Source organism: Gavialis gangeticus, unplaced genomic scaffold (genome assembly GCF_001723915.1).
Source record: "Gavialis gangeticus isolate Ggan-Ray unplaced genomic scaffold, GavGan_comp1, whole genome shotgun sequence".
NCBI classification, from domain to species: domain Eukaryota; kingdom Metazoa; phylum Chordata; order Crocodylia; family Gavialidae; genus Gavialis; species Gavialis gangeticus.
In genome coordinates, this window is record NW_017729029.1 from 51173720 (window position 1) to 51190058 (window position 16339).

Genomic DNA, 16339 nt, shown 5'->3' on the forward strand with positions numbered 1-16339 from the left:
CAGCGTCTTGCTTAAGGATCACAGAGCAACGGCTTCTCTGAGGGGAGCATTGGCAATGACGAGACCGTAGCACGACAACTCTTACAGCATCTAAATGCTTCAGTTTTCCGTGGTCCTGTTTTTCTAGGTACAGGGTAAACAAATGCCCTACTTGGGATTTTTTTATTATGTTTTTCTCCTGGCTGGCTGAAGATCATGTGTCTGTTCTGATATGATTACACCTGTTAACTGTGATCAATACCACTGATCATCAGGTCCTGGAGACTCAGTGGGAGTCCTTGGGAGGAGCAGATGGAAATCTGTTGAGTGGCTCTGTTTCTCTCCATGAAGTCTCAAGCAGTAATGGTCCCCTTGTTGATGGTCCTCTGCTGTGGGATTCTAGCTGGTTACTCTGCCCTGCTCAACAAATGTATAAGACCTTTTGGAGAATTAGTGAGGAAACCTGGGTTGCAGCGTATATAATGCACTGCCTGTTGTTTTCTTCACTGTTGGTTTATGTGGCTCAGTTCAGTGGTTTACTGTCTGGGTGGCACAGAGGACAGATGAGAGCTGAGTACGTTTCAATCCAAAGACGACCAATTCAGGTTGGCAGGTTGGGGATGACAGCCAGAAAATATGGTTAAGATATATGTCTATACACCAGGCAGAAATTGCTTGCTTGCCTTGTGTTCGCCTTCTTTAAGGTCCAGAGTCTTCTTACATACCTGCTTAGCTTTAGAGGATCTTGTCTGAGCAATCGCCAAGGTGTCTTTCCTTTTCCATTTGTATCTGACTGTGATTTTGGAGCACGGGGGTGGGTGTTGTGGATACAGTCTCACTGCTGTTTCATGCCTTTCACTTGCTCAAGATTGGACCACTGCAATGTATTCAGCTTGGACTGAAATCTATTCTGCAGCTGGCCTTGGCACAGACTGTGCCAGCTGTTTCCTCTAAGAGTATGTCGTTGTGTTGCATCAAAACTTTACTTGTTACCTGTAAGTGCCCACGTTCAGCAAGGAAATGTGTAAAGGAGGTCCCAGTAAATTCCTGGCATATGGAAATATACCTGTTTACAGCAGGAATGGCTTTAGTGCTTTATATTTAAAGCGTACAGTACCTTAAGCTTATTAAGCTGCTTTGCCTCCTTTGTTTTCTTCTCTTTTTTTTAATGCACACAGCTGGCCCACGCTATTTGACTCATTGCAAATTGCCTACAAAAAATATGTTCCAGTGCTTGGCACTAAATTAATTACCCCCTCCGAAGGCTGCTCAGGGCAACGTTGTCTGCAGGAAGAAATGAATGTACTTTACTTGTCCTAAACTCACTGTCTCCGAGCGAAGATTTTAATCAGAAATACACAATATAATAAATGACATTTTGGGGGCAATGTGACACTTGTGAATAGGCCCAAACTTTCTTAAGGAAGTACCTCACAAGACGTACGAGCTTAATGTCACAGTCTGAGGTGCCCGATGAATACTGGAAGTTTAAAACAGGAAGAAAATGACACAGAAGAACAAATACAGGGTAACAGAGAGCAGTGATGGAAAGACAAAATACTTCTAAAACAGTGAAAGAATGCAGCTAGAATGATTTATATGGAAGCGTATGGCTATTTTAAATTAGGGATGTCATACAAACTGGCTGATGACCAAATGAAATCCTCAGTCAAGCGTGGACTGACCCAGGAAACATGTACAAAGAAATCCTACTTCTCTTAAGCCACCGGTAACCACTGTGCCTCCTCTCAAAAAGCAACTGCTCCCTCTGGAGTTGCAGATTTAGTACAGCCTGCTAAGGGAGTAGAAACATTTTTTTTTAATGTATTCGAGGAGACTAAGGTAGCTTATTCTCAAAGACGCTTTCCTCCTCTTGTACAGGATGCAAAAACAGAAGACAGGCTCTACAGCACCTCTCAAAAATAGCTCAGAAGTTACTGCACAGTGAGAATAGCTTTGACTCCCTAGTTAAAAGTCATGTCCTGATCACAAAAAAACCAACGATGAGCTAAAAGAAAGGCCTCGCGCTCCTGGTTTTTAACCCAACATAAGGAGTGAAAAATGTGCAGGGATGAGTGTGTGGAATAAATGTTAGAAGGTGAGAATGGAAGAAGGAGGCTGCAGCTCTGGAGACACTGTTACATGACAAATGATGGAAATAGTAAGAGCATCAGGGTCTCAAACCAAGTCCTTCAGAAATAGGGTGAATATTGAAGCCGGTGAAGCGTGAAATGGCAGGTGCGTGGAAAGTGACACCACTGCAAGAAACGGCTTCCTAAAAGCTCTGATAAAGTCAAGGTCCCCTGCAAATAAGGCCCCTGGAGACCACGTGTGCCCTGCAAGTGAACTGTGCAAGGTGACCAGGCATTTTGGAAGGAGAGAGAATCTGCCTTTTTAGTGTTTGGAAGGGCAGGGAGAGGGAGGTGGTTGTTTCATGTTCTTTGGTTTGGTGTTTTTAACCAGAGCCCTGGTAGATGTAATGCCTTTCCAAAATAAAGGAACTGAAAAAGCTTAAAATGCATGTGATCAGCATAAAACTTGAAACTAATTTTAACCAATTGCTATTATTCCAAGAGGTCCTGTAGGTCCTGGTAATCCAAGAGAGAGGGCCACAAAAGAAGTTAGAAAAGGATGATAAAAAGACAGTAAATAATGAGGACAAATGTAGCAATATAAAGAAAGGCTCAGAACATTTAAAGTCTAATAGATTACAAAGACATTTCAATACAGATACATGTAGAATAATGAGTTTTATGAGTCTTTATCACATACTGTAAATGTGTGTGGATCATAAAATACGTTGAATAAAAAACGTAAGAGTTGAAAGATAAGTCTCTGAACATTATTTATGAGTAATGAGAAGCAAAAATGAATGAGTGGAGCAAAAAGAAGACAATAAGGGGAATAATGAAGACTTTGATGAGTTGTTATCACAGAAATCTGCATGTTTCATAAAATATGAAGAAGGAGCAGAGTCAAAAGGCAAGTCTGTGTGGAATGAGGAACAGGATGAATGAGTGAACAAACAGAGGAATACTGAAATAATGCCCAGAATAGTGATGACTCCAAAGAAACTTTATCTCATAAGTCAATGTGCTTTGTAAACTTCAGAAATTTGCAATATGAAAAGATTAGGAAGAGAAAAGACAAGTTTGCAGATGCCTTATGAGAAAGCAATAACAACTAGTAATTGTTTTTTTCCAAGAGATCTAGAAGTAGTTGACTCTAGCACAGTCTTTATACAAACAGGGGTATGGTTCTGACAACGATGTAACACTGCTGATTTTGGAGAAACTCTTGGGTTTTGCCAGCATGAGATCAGATTTAGGTGCAGATCGTCTACGTGAACATACAAAATCAAACAAAGCTAAAATTAAATGTAGAAATATAATTGAAAGAGAAGTCGGGTAATGGCAACACATCACTCCTTAAATGGGATGTTCTTAACAACTGTCAAATCAGTCTACCAGAATAGGCAACAATGGCTTTGAGACACCTATGAAAGAGCTAATTTATAACAGCCAAGATCCCTCTGGTAATAGCTTCATGCCTTCAGCATGGGTAGCTGGGACAGCTGGTTTAGATATAAATGATGTCCTGCCAAAGCACTTTGGACAATAGACTAGAACCAGTCAAAGCTTCAATTTGCTACCTCCGGGTTGCTCACCAGTTGCCTTTTATTGCAATCAATTCCTCTCACTAGATTCAGCTACTAATTCTCTGATTTTTAGACTCTTAAAAACATAAAGTGTTCTTTACACGTGTGTGTGTGCATCTTTCATTGTCACATCACTGCAAAGATCAAAAACCTCTATAGAGACCCACTGCAAACCGGTCACTGACATTTTAATTTGAAACAAAGGGAAACAACAAGAAAGCAATTTCCTCTGACATCCTGTTTGTTTAAAGTGGCTAAACGCATCTCTTCTTTAAAACTGTTCAGATATTTAACTCAGAGCATAAGTGTCTTGACTGAGAATGCGTTTCAAGAGGGCATTTATATAAAATGTTTAGCAAAAATCAACGAAAGGTTAAAGTGATGTAATTAGACACATTGAGCGTGATCCGTGGTGTCAGTGAAATTGTGTCAGTAAACTGAGAATCTGGCTGACAATCTCGGTTGGTTTTTGAAAGGTATATGAATGGAAGTTAAAGGAAGAAATTAAAGGAAGAATAAAAGCCAGAAATAGAGCCTACTTTGCATTGCATGAGCTCCTGCCATCCAAGCTCATCCCCAGGAAAATTAAGCCTCACCTCTATAAAACCATAACCCACGCCAGTTAAACCTGAATTCTCTCACCAGCAAGCAAGATACTCTTGGATCATTTTGAAAGGATTTTATGGAAAACAGAAGAATGATACATAAGAACCAATAAAGGGTTATATCAGTTGTACAGAGACCCAGTTCTGATGCAGGAAATCAGAGCACAGTGACTACACTGGCTGAGTCATGCTGTAAAACGGAAGCTGTCTGGACACCAGAACGAAGATGGCTACATGGTGTAGCATCAGGTTTCCAGAAATTAAAGGTGGATGACTGGAAGACAAAGGCTCACAAGAGACAGGAATGGATGAAGACCATGGGGGCAGCCAAGGGCCTCTAGTGCTAAAGCACATCTGAATGGAAGTTAGACATCTATGCACTTTTTAAAATCCTAATTCATGCATATCTGCACCTAAGTTCTTTTTTTTTTTAAATCTGGTTCTTGATCCCTCATATTAAATAAGCCTCCTTCAAACTCTGACTCTGTTAGACTCAGTATACCTTGCTGCAGTCGGTTCTGTTGGTACCAGCTTTTAGTCTGCCTAACCCAGGCAGCAGTATATTACACCAAGGGAGATTCTCTTACGTTTTGGTGGCCAAAGATCATATGTAAAGAACAGGAGGTTTCAATATCTCCTTGGTAAGCAAACGTGATTGAAAGCATTCCAGGGTGAGTCTAAATTGGAAATATATATGCACTGAAGGGTTAAAAAAGTATACAGTGCAACTACTTAAGCTTCCTCCAGGTTTACCTAGTTTCATACTGACTTACTTGATCTCCAAATTGGTCTCCCCTCCATAAAAGTCGCTTTCTGAAGCTCCATACAGTCATGTATCTTACTGGTTCCTTAACGCATCAGCTCAGTTTTGCTGTTTTTTCCTAAGTGCCAGGTCCATTCCTCGAATCTGAGAACCAAGCGTGTGTTTTTTGTTTCACCCTTTCATATATCACTAGTGCTAAAGAGGCTGCAGACCACAATACACTATCAATTAATCCTGCCATGCAGTGGCAAGACAAGTTTTATCCTGAAATGCATTAGAGAACGTACCAAGAATTAACAAGAGTCTGTAGAGTTGCTCAGTACAGCGACATTATTGGAAACACATAGACGTCGTGTAACAGGGCCTATCTGCATTTCTGTTATAAACAAATAGTCCTGATTTCTTAGTATTTTATTCTGTGTTCTGACCTGAAGCCAGGCACTGTGTGAAGTCAACACTTTTTTTTTTTTTTTTTTTTGCTTTCTGTTTGTGCTTCTCTTCCATTAAATTCAACTTTTCCCCTTGCAGACGTGCTTGTGTTATTCGAGGCCAGGTGGTAGCAGTTGATGGGACACCCCTGGTTGGAGTAAATGTCAGTTTTCTACACCACAGTGACTATGGATACACTATCAGCCGACAGGATGGAAGGTAGGATGCTCTTATCCCTGGCCTCTCATTAATTTAGACCTTCCCTCTAAGGGCCACGTACTATCCTCCATCCATGCGCAAAATTCCCATTGACATCACTGTTCACTTTGTGGGCTACAGACAGCATCCGGTCCTCTGTTCAAGTAGCACATCTAATTAGAGTTGTCTGTGGTTGGGAGACCAAAGGAGAAAAGGAAGACTAAAGAGAGAGTGAAAATAAGAATGCCATAGATGTTAACGAGAATATTCTGGAAAGATTCACACACCTGGACTCGGACGCTGCTGATGTGACTGGTAGATGCCAGAGATTTTATATTTGAAGCTGCACATGAGCTCCAATTCACTTGGCATAGTCCATAAACACCTTGACATCTGAGAAGTTTTGCACGTTTAAGGTTTTCATGAGATCCTTTGTTTTCCCTCTTTCACTCCCATATTCAAGCATGAAAACTTAACTTAAAAACAGAGTCTGGAGCTTAAACAGACTGATGGCAGCTGAGCAATACAAGCAAACACAAGGGCAGAAATTTGCCCCCAGGCAACAGAACGGCAAAAGAAATACTCTGCAGCCATCATGACACCATCATGCCCCTGTGCCAAACTGTAATGGGGTGACCGTGAAGCCCCTGAAAGCTAAACAGATTCTTTACACTCCGTTCTCGGGGCAGTCCACCCTTCTTTCACCCGCCTCACCTTGATGTAAAAGGTTATTAAAACACAGGAGGACCTTATACTAATGATCCTCAGGTGTTCAGGGGGGTCCATGCATGAAGAGCTAATTGTATGGCTCCATTCCTCCCCTATGCCATGCCCCATGCCTTGAAGGTTTTGAGTCATCATTCAGGTGGGACACTTGTCCCTTTGTTTCCAAGCCACTCCAGGCCTTTCTTTCTTTGCTGGGGTTTTAGTCTTCCCAACTTCCACCCCGCTACTGTGGCTGGTCCCACAGCCAAGGTGCACTGTGGCTTCCTGCTCTGCCTTGAACCTGCCCCTAGCAGGGCTCAAGACAATCATGTGCCCTTAAAACACTAATGGGACCTCCAAACCACCCCTTTAGTCCCAAACCCAAACTCAAAGGTGTTTTGGAGACTTCATGATCTTTTACCACATTGTAAAATTTTAAGAACATAGGAACATCCCGTCTAAAAGGGGTAGGGAGTTAGGGGAAATGTAGCCTTTGCTGATTAGGGACCCTAGCTTAATGACAATAGAGCATATATTTATTTTACCTCATTTCCTTGATTTTAAAAGTGCGGTGTTGCAAGTTGCTAATTATCATTTCTTATTTACACTATCCCTGGCAGAGCTCTCGCATTAAAATTTGCTCCCTGTATTTTGCTCTGAGTGTAATCAGTGTCATTTGGGAAATGTGATGGAATATGCATAATTATGTCTGACTTCTTATCACAGTTTGTTACCATCAAAGGCCTCCATAATATAAGTATTTAATAATATAGTGAGTTTAGTACTTAGTTCTATTACCTTATGTTACTTGGCTGTAGATGTTGGAGACTTAGAAAACCAAGACAGTGTGTGGCTCGCCTTCTGTCTCACGGCGTAGTAGGACCCAAATCTGCCAAGAGTTCTTCACAGCTGCTTCCTGAGTATCTCAAATAACGACCTTCTGTGACATTCAGGGGATTAACAGGAGCCTTTCCCAAAACCTCTACATGCTGGACTGTGGGGGTTGCTAACCTACCTCATTTCCTTTGTTTTTTTCCTTCCTTTTTATTTGCACAAGAATAGGCTGATCAGGCCCCAGGGCCACTTTCTCCACTTGCAGGACATGAACAAAGTTTAAGTAGCGGCCATTTTGTGGCTTAGGGGTTTCTTGGCACACAGGCAAGAAGTAACTGGTTTCACACAGTTGTTACAGCTGATTTGTACCCGTTGCTCTAGTTAGGGTAAGCACAAAGGGGAGATTGGGCAAATTATGACATTCTTCTTATGACAGATGCAAGAAGCACCCACAGAGGGGAAGGCACAACGTGGCCTCCATGTTGGAATCAGAAAAGTATTGAAGTTACTTTTCTTAGCAAACAAAATCTTAAGAACGGTGGGAGTATGGGTTTTTTTCATTGGGATGTACAGAAAGTTTTGCTTACGTTATAATAGAAACAGCAGAAGACACCAGATTTCGTTTTGTCTTTTCAGTTTCGATCTTGTGGCTGTTGGAGGCATCTCTGTTACCCTGGTTTTTGACAGATCTCCATTCATTTCTGAGAAAAGGACACTGTGGTTGCCTTGGAATAGGTTTATTGTGGTAGATAAAGTTGTCATGCAGAGAACACAATCAGACGCACCTTCCTGTGACATCAGTAATTTTATCAGCCCAAATCCAGTTGTGCTGCCTTCACCCTTGACGGCATTTGGAGGGTCCTGTCCAGAGAGAGGAACGGTCATTCCAGAGCTACAGGTAGTACTGATATTTTCAAAATAGTAAAATGTTCTTTTACAGAAAAAAAATCTAGAAAACAGAGCCATCTTCTAAGCCCTGTTTATATCTTAGTTAGTTAGCATTCTTGTTTGAGAATTTGAATGGGAAAGCTTGTTTATTGTATTGCGAATTACAAATGTTGAACTTTATCCCTATGGGCCATGCTCTCAAAGGAATATGGACCTGCTTGTTACATTTGAACTCTCAATTTTTTGCATCCAAAAATTTTGGCCCAAGGTTTGGCTTGTGCAAAAAACCCAAAACGGTGTACAAACATTGCATATTTAGATAGGTTCTTGTTTTGCATGCACAAATAACATTATACGTGTAAGTCATTATTTTGCAAGTTCTAAAAAATCAAAAACGAGCTGAATGAATGATTGAAACCAATGGTAGCTTTTTCAACTTAATGGTTAAAAGTTCAAACCCACAGTGAGTTGGAGGGATATGTTTAAATTATTTGATGGACATATGTAAATAGGAAAAGGTCACAACAATACAATGATGTTTTTCACTTCCTAGGATTCCAGAAATGATGCCAAAGCAAAGCTGTTCTGTACCATAGATATTTTGGAGGTTATTTGTAGATAAGGATATATTTCATCCAATTTTTTGCCATTGAAATGCTGAATTACTTCTCAGGAAGGGCCCCAGTAATTTCTTTTTTTTTATGTATAGAAGCCTTCTCACTTATATTCTGGCTGGGTCACTTGAAGGTCCTCTAGGTGCTGAATTTTATAGGGCAGTAGTAGAAGGTCCCTTTAAAAATAAGAGAAGGGAAGGTGTTATATTAGAATGTACTGATGCACAAATACCTCCTGTTAGAGGGTAAGGAAAGATGTCAGATGTGTGACAGAGGGGGCAGCTGGGATGTCAGCAGGAGGAAAGGGGAACACTGCAAATCAGGAACAATAAAGGGACCAGGAATTCCCTGGCAACAATGCATTTCATATGTTGAAACGACAAGTGCTGGCAGGCCTCCAGTGGTACTGCAGTATTTCTGTGACAGTGTTACTGTAGCAATATGGCAAGAGAAAGGATTTGGAACTGAAATGATTTGTTATTAGAAAAACAAAAAATGGCCTGGAAAAACTGGGAAAAGTAAATCAAACACAATGTGTATTGCTTTTTCCAAATTGCTTTGGTTTAGCATTGTGACAGATTGGCTCATTAGTAGTGATCAGAGGCATGCTGAAATCACAACTGCAGCCTTTCAGCTGGCTAAACAGGATCCATTTGCGAATGGCACTTGCACATGTATGTGTGATAGAGCATGCCAGCAGCTTCTGCATTCCCTTGCATTGCCCCTGATGGGGGGTGTCGCAACAGCAGACACACAAGGAAGTACAGAAGTAAATCTCTCCCTTATGGCCTACATCACTCAAGCAGCCCAGGCCATGCCTCGTATCCCTGCCCATTCCCTCCACCCACAAAAGAAAGTAGGTCTGCACTGCAAGCAGGTACTGTAATCTACTCAGGATAGCTAAGGTAACAAGAGCTATGGGGAACAGCAGCAGGAGTTTGAAGAGTCTTTCATTCTCTGGGCACTTAAGTTGTGCACATCATTTCCCCGGGTTGCTGCATCCTCACTCCTGCTGTTACTTGAGCAAGGTAGACTAAAGGTAGCTTGGGGATACAGTAGTCATGCCTCCATTTGCAGTGCAGGTATACCCTCAATTGCTTTGGAAGGGCCTGTATTGCTCAGAGAAGTGCATTTCCATTATAAGTTCCCTCTATACTGGTGTAGTGATCAATAAACCCTATCCATATAGGGTTCTATAAACAGAGGCGTATGTGAATGAAAAGAACCAATCAATGAACTTTATGGTGGACCCTCTGTGGGCGCATCTAAATGTGACACTTAAATGTGCATTAGCCTAAGTTAATATGCAGTAAGGGTGTGTGTCTACACGTGCATGCCCTTAATCTGCACTAAAAAGGGCAAATGTGGGCTATTTGCATCTACATTTGATACCTGCATAGAAAATTGGTGACGAAAGGGACCTCAGAAGGTCATTTAGTTCAACCCCCGGCTCAAGGCAGAACCATCCCCAACTAGATCATCCCAGCCAAAGCTTTGTCTGGGCAGATTTTGAAAACCTCCAAGTATGGAGCTTCCACCACCTTTCTGGGTAACCTGTCCCAGTGTTTTACTACCCTCCTAGTGAGAAAATTCTTCCTAATATCTAACCTAAACTTCCCTTGCTGCAACTTGAGCCCATTTCTCCTTGTTCTGTCATCTGCCACCACTGAGAACAGTCCAGCTTCATCTTCTTTCGAACCCCCTTCAGGTAGTTGAAAGCTGCTATTAAATCCCCTCTCAGTCTACTCTTCTCTAAACTAAATAAGCCCAGTTCCCTCCGTCTTTCCTCAAGTCATGTCCCCCAGCCCCCTCACCCTTTTTGTTGCCCTCTGCTGGACTCTCTCCAGTTTATCCACATCCTTTCTATAGTGGGCGGGGGCCAAAACTGAACACAGTACTCCACACGTGACCTCACGAGTGCTGAATAGAGGGGAATAATCATTTCCCTTGACCTACTGGCAACATTCCTACCAATGCAGCCCAGTATGTCATTAGCCTTTTTGGCAACAAGGCACACTGTTGGCTCATATTCAGCTTATTGTCCACTGTAACCCCCAGGTCCTTTCCTGCAGAGCTGCTGCCCAGCCAGTCAGCCCCCAGCCTGTACTAATGCATGGGATTGTTCCATCCTAAGTGCAGGACTTTGCACTTGTCCTTGTTGAATCTCATGAGATTTCTTTTAGCCTAATCCTCCAGTTTGTCTAGGTCACTCTGAATTCTAGCCCTACCCTCCAGCATACCTGCTGTTCTCCCCAGCTTGGTGTCATCTGCAAACTTGCTGAGGGTGCACTATCTGCCATCTTCCAGGTCATTAATAAAGACATTGAACAAAACCAGCCCCAGGACCAACTCCTCGGACACTCCACTTGATACCGGCTGCCAACTAAACATTGAGCTGTGGATTACTACCCCTGAGCTCCATGCTCCAGCCAGTTTTCTATCCAACTTCCATACTAGCTTGCCTGTGCGAATGTTGTGGGAAACAGTATCAAAAGCCTTGCTAAAATCAAGGTATATCACATCCATGGGTCTGCTCACATCCACAGAGCTAGTCACCTTATCATAGAAGGCAGTCAGGTTGGTCAGGCATGACTTGCCTTTGGTGAATCCATGCTGACCATTCCTAATCACGTTCTTCCCCAAGTCTTAGAAATGGATTCTTTGAGAATCTGCTTCATTATTTTTCCAGGGACTGAGGTGAGGCTGACTGGTCTGTAGTTCTCTGGATTCTCCTTTGTCCTTTCTTAAGTATAGGCACTATGTTTGCCCTTTTCCAGTCATCCAGTACTTCTCCTGATCGCCATGAGTTTTCAAAGATGATGGCCCATGGCTCTGCAGTCTTATCAGCCAACTCCCTCAGCACCCTCAGGTGCATCCCATCCAGCCCCATAAACTTGAAAATGTCCAGCTTTTCTAAATAATCCCTAACCTGTTCTCTTGCCACTGTTGGCTGCTCACCTCCTCCCCAAACTGTGCTGCCCAGTGCAGTAGTCTGGGATCCGACCTTGCCAGTAAAGATTGAGATAAAAAAGGCATTGAGCACTTCAGCCTTTTCAGCATCCTCTGTCAAAAAGTTGCCTCTGCCATTCAGTAAGGGACCCACACTTTCCCTGATCCTCCTCTTGCTACTGACATACTTGTAGAAACCCTTCTTGTTACCCTTCATGTCCCTTGCTAGCTGCTACTCCAGTTGCATTTTGGCCTTCCTGACTTCATCCCTGCATGCCCAAGCAGTGCTCCTATAGTCTTCCCTATCTATTTGTCCAAGGTTCCACTTCTTACAAGCTTCCTTTCTGTGACTTAGTTTACTGAAGAGTTCCCTGCTAAGCCAAGCTGGTTTTCTGCCATAATTGAAAGTCTTCTTGCGCATCAGGATGGTTTGTTCCTGTACTCTCAGTAAGGCTTCTTTGAAATACAGCCATCTCTCCTGGACTCCTCTTCTCCTCAGTGTCGCTTCCCAGGGGATCCCGCCCATGAGTTCCCTGAGTGAGTCAAAGTCTGCTTTTCTGAAGTCCAGGGTCCTTACTCTGCTGCTCTCCAGGATCTTGAAGAAAGGAAGGAAGAACAAAATCATCTTGTGGTCACTGCTGCCCAACTTGCCATCCACTGCTGAATTTCCCACCAGTTTTTCCTGTTTGTGAGCAGCAGGTCATGAAAAGCATTGCTTCTAGTTGGCCACTCCAGCACTTGCACCAGGAAGTTGTCCCTAACACTCTCCAAAAACTTTCTGGATTGTAGACACTTGCCTAAACCTTCTTAATGAGCATTAAACTAATGTGCATTCAATTTAGGTGCACTTAAATTCACATGTAGACATTAGGGCTGTATAAAATGACACCGTTCCATTTCGTCTTGAGTTTCGACGGTTTGATAGAACAGTGTTTCGTATCAAATTTAATTTTGAGTCAAAACAGCTGTTCCGTTACATTCTGTCCAAACAGAAAGACTGTTTTGATGGTGTTTCGAGTTTCACTGGGGATGGGAAGTCAGCCCAGCTGGGCTGACTTCCCATCCCCAGCACTAGATCGCACTGGGAACAGGAGGCAGACCAGCTGGGCTGCTTGCCTGTGCCCCACACTACATCACGGTGGGGGTGGAAGACAGTCCAGCTGGGCTGCCTTCCCACCCCCTGCTGGATCTTGCGCTGGGAATGGAAAGTCAGCCCAGCTGGACTGACTTCCCATCCCCAGCCTGTGGTCGAAACGTTTCGACTTTTGAAATGTTTCGACCAGCCTCATTTTTTTTTGAGGCTATTTTGATGGCCTTTGTTTCATTCCAATTTTGCTGTTTTGACCTCAAAATTGGTCGAAACAGTGCCAGAAGGAAATGACCAGTGAAATTTCGCACAGCCCTAGTAAACGTGCCCTGTCTGTCTCTGACTAACTAGCTGCTCCATCACTAAGATACTATCCCTAAGTTATAATTTTTGTTACTACAATTATACAATTATTACAATAATACCCGCATGATCCGGGGACAACAGGGCAGACCCTACAGTGAGAGACTGCGGGAGCTGAACCTATTCAGCCTCCACAAGAGAAGGCTGAGGGGGGACCTGGTGACCGTCTATAAACTCACTAGGGGGGACCTGAAGGGTTTGGGGGAGACCCTGTTTCCCCTAGCGCCCGCTGGCATAACAAGGAGTAATGGGCACAAGTTGATGGAGAGGAGATATAGATTGGACATCCGCAAGAACTACTTCACAGTTAGGGCGGCTAGGAGCTGGAACCAACTTCCAAGGGAAGTGGTGCTGGCCCCTACCCTGGCGGTCTTTAAGAAGAGGCTGGATGCCTACCTGGCTGGACTCATTTGAGTCCCGTTTTTGTTTTGGGGTTTTGTTGTTCTCCCGCCCTGGCGGGGGGTCGGGCTAGAAGATCTACTATGTCCCTTCTGACCCTAAATCTATGAAACTATGAAACTATGAATTGGGACAATTCCACTTTAAACTCAAAGCTGGGCAGTGCCTTAAGGATGCAATATGGTCTGTATTAAGTTAAAAATATGTATTTATTTAATGATATTAGGGAACAAAAATTAACGAAGTAAAGAAAGTGGCATACATTCCCCAAAGTCGATGAGCAGCTCTAGGGAAAATGAGCTGGGTAGATTCACTCAGCTATAGTGCTCTTGGATATAACTGTCTTTGCAAACTTTATCCAGTGCGTACTAACTTAAGGCAAGGTAATATTGCATGCATGTATCTATCTACCATATTTCACGGTGTATAAGTCAACATCGCATGCTGGTGGGCTCTGGGAAAGTTGGATTGGGCCCCTGGGAGGTCAGGCAGCACCCAGCCTGCTAGCAGCCTGCCCAGGGTCTGCCACCACTGCAAAAGAAAAGACTGGTCTGAAGGCAGAAGTGGAGAGAGACCCAATCCTGCTTTTGGCAGAGCCTGCCGTTCCCCACCCCCCCACTGCAGCCAGGGGGCAAGCTCCTGGTGGGCCAGGCAGTCCTTGAATAGCAGGGGGGCCTGGTCCTTCCACCCATGGCAGTAGTGCTGTCCCATACCCGGCCAGTCAGGCTGTTAGCTGGCTGGGTGCTGTCCAACCTCCCACGGGCCCAATCCAACTTCCCTGAAGCCCATATATGGCGTATAAGCCGAGGTGGAAATTTAAGGGTAAGTTTGGGGGGTTCAAACCTCGATTTCTACACCGTGAAATATGGTATATGTGCTGGAGACAAAAATTTGAAAAGAAGGCTGTTACTTAGAAAAGTATACGCACTGTCATCCCGCAGGACATTCTTTTAGAGCAGCTTTGGATGTTATTGATGGTTTTCCCTTATTCCTGATACAGACTTGAGAACAGGTCAAGGAAATCAGTTTTTAGTGAAGCCTGTATTCCCTGCCCACATCAAGAACTGAGTTATAAAAAAGCCTATGCATTTGATGAGAACAATAAAAATAGCACTATTCCAAGCCAGGAATATTATTAACAACGGTATATACAACTGATTCTTTTTTCTCCCCTACCAAGGTTGTCCAGGAAGAAATCCCAATTCCTTCCAGTTTTGTGAAGCTCAGTTATCTGAGCAGTCGGACGCCTGGATATAAAACTTTGTTGCGTATTATTTTAACGCATGCAGCCATTCCTGCTGGAATGACAAAAGTGCATTTAATAGTTGCTGTTGAAGGACGTCTACTTCAGAAGTGGTTTCCAGCTGCTACCAACCTGGTCTACACGTTTGCCTGGAATAAGACAGACATATATGGACAAAAGGTTTCTGGCCTGGCAGAGGCAATGGGTATGTTGAATCATTTTAGGATAAATAGAAGTAGTAACATATTTGAAGCAGGAAAAACACCGTTGACAGAGAGGATGCCAAACTAACATAATTTTAAATTAATTGAAGTTCTCAGCTAATCAGAGTGACTTGTTAATTTTCCAGAAAACCGTGTTTTCTTATTTCTTACATTTCTCTTTTAAACCCTTTTTGACATCCTAAGTTCAAAAGTCCTTTTTCTTCTCTTCTAATGGTTATGTACTAATAGCATCCTATTCAGCTGTCTATATTTCTGAATGTTACTTTCTAACTATGACCTTCAGTGTGTCATTGCCTCTGTCATTTTTTGGCTGTGACATTTAAAATGTCATTTCCACTTAGGGTTTATTAAATTCTAACTTTTGAGCATCTTTACTTATTATATTTGATGTCTGAAACTGTTAAAACTTCTTTACTTGTTATTTGAACAAATTTATGTGAAAATAAACCCTACACATTTCAGAGGCCAATGATTACTCCGATTTACTACTGAAAATACACTTTAATTTAATTACTTTTTCCATATATCCGAGCTATTTCCTTATAAATTCAGAATTTTGTAATTGGATTTTTTGTGCTCTATATCTTTTTAAGAAAGGGTGGCTGTTCTGTGTTCTATGACCTTGTCTTGCAAATAGTTCCTACATATACATTGATCATACCAGTAGACCTTAGTATTGTGAGCAGTCCCATTGACTTCAGTAGATTTTTTTAAGTAGTGGAACTTTCCATAAGAAAAACTGTAACACAGAAATAAAATGACCCAAAATATAAAAATCATTAAGGACCCCATTCTTTTGCTGTTCCTCACAATGAGTGTTACCTTCATAAGCAGCCTAACTGATGTCAGCAAAGAGTAGTATTATGACAACCAACTCTATAAAAGGTGTGTACAAAACTGAAGAAACGATATTTCAGCAAGGTAAAATTAACATTGTACCACAGGTGTAAGATCCTATCACAGAGAAAGGAGCTATTCAGAGTAGAGAGGTAGAATCTGCACCCAATTACTTATAAAATATAGATTCCTATGTGCATGGTACAAAAAAGAATGGTATTAAATGATCTGACATTTTTATCTTCTTTTTTTGTGATTTAAAATATATACATGGCATGTATGGACAGCAAAGTCATTATAATCTTTTCTACTGTTGTTGATATTTAAATATGAGATGTAAGAAAATGACATAACATAGTAGTAAAAAAATTAATACTAGTAAATATAATACAAAACAATTCATAGTATCATAGTACTTGAGGTCGGAAGGGACCTAAGCAAATCATCAGGTCCGACCCCCTGCCCTGGGAAGGAATTAAATATACCAGTTCCCCTCTGGATCATTTGAAAGACTTTCCAGTAATTATGATCCAATATATTTCCAGAGTTCAAAGTAAATAACCA

At 42.2% G+C, this 16339-nt stretch overlaps 1 protein-coding gene across 2 annotated transcripts in view; it reads left to right on the forward strand.

The window, feature by feature from the left end:
• Nucleotides 1–16339, forward strand: part of TENM1 (teneurin transmembrane protein 1) — a 490026-nt gene that overhangs the window by 315740 nt on the left and 157947 nt on the right. For both annotated transcript variants that reach the window (XM_019521566.1, XM_019521567.1), the window contains 3 exons: nt 5534–5653; nt 7808–8069; nt 14652–14919. In XM_019521566.1, coding sequence (XP_019377111.1) covers nt 5534–5653; nt 7808–8069; nt 14652–14919 — 650 coding nt within the window. The remainder of the gene's footprint in view (nt 1–5533; nt 5654–7807; nt 8070–14651; nt 14920–16339) is intronic.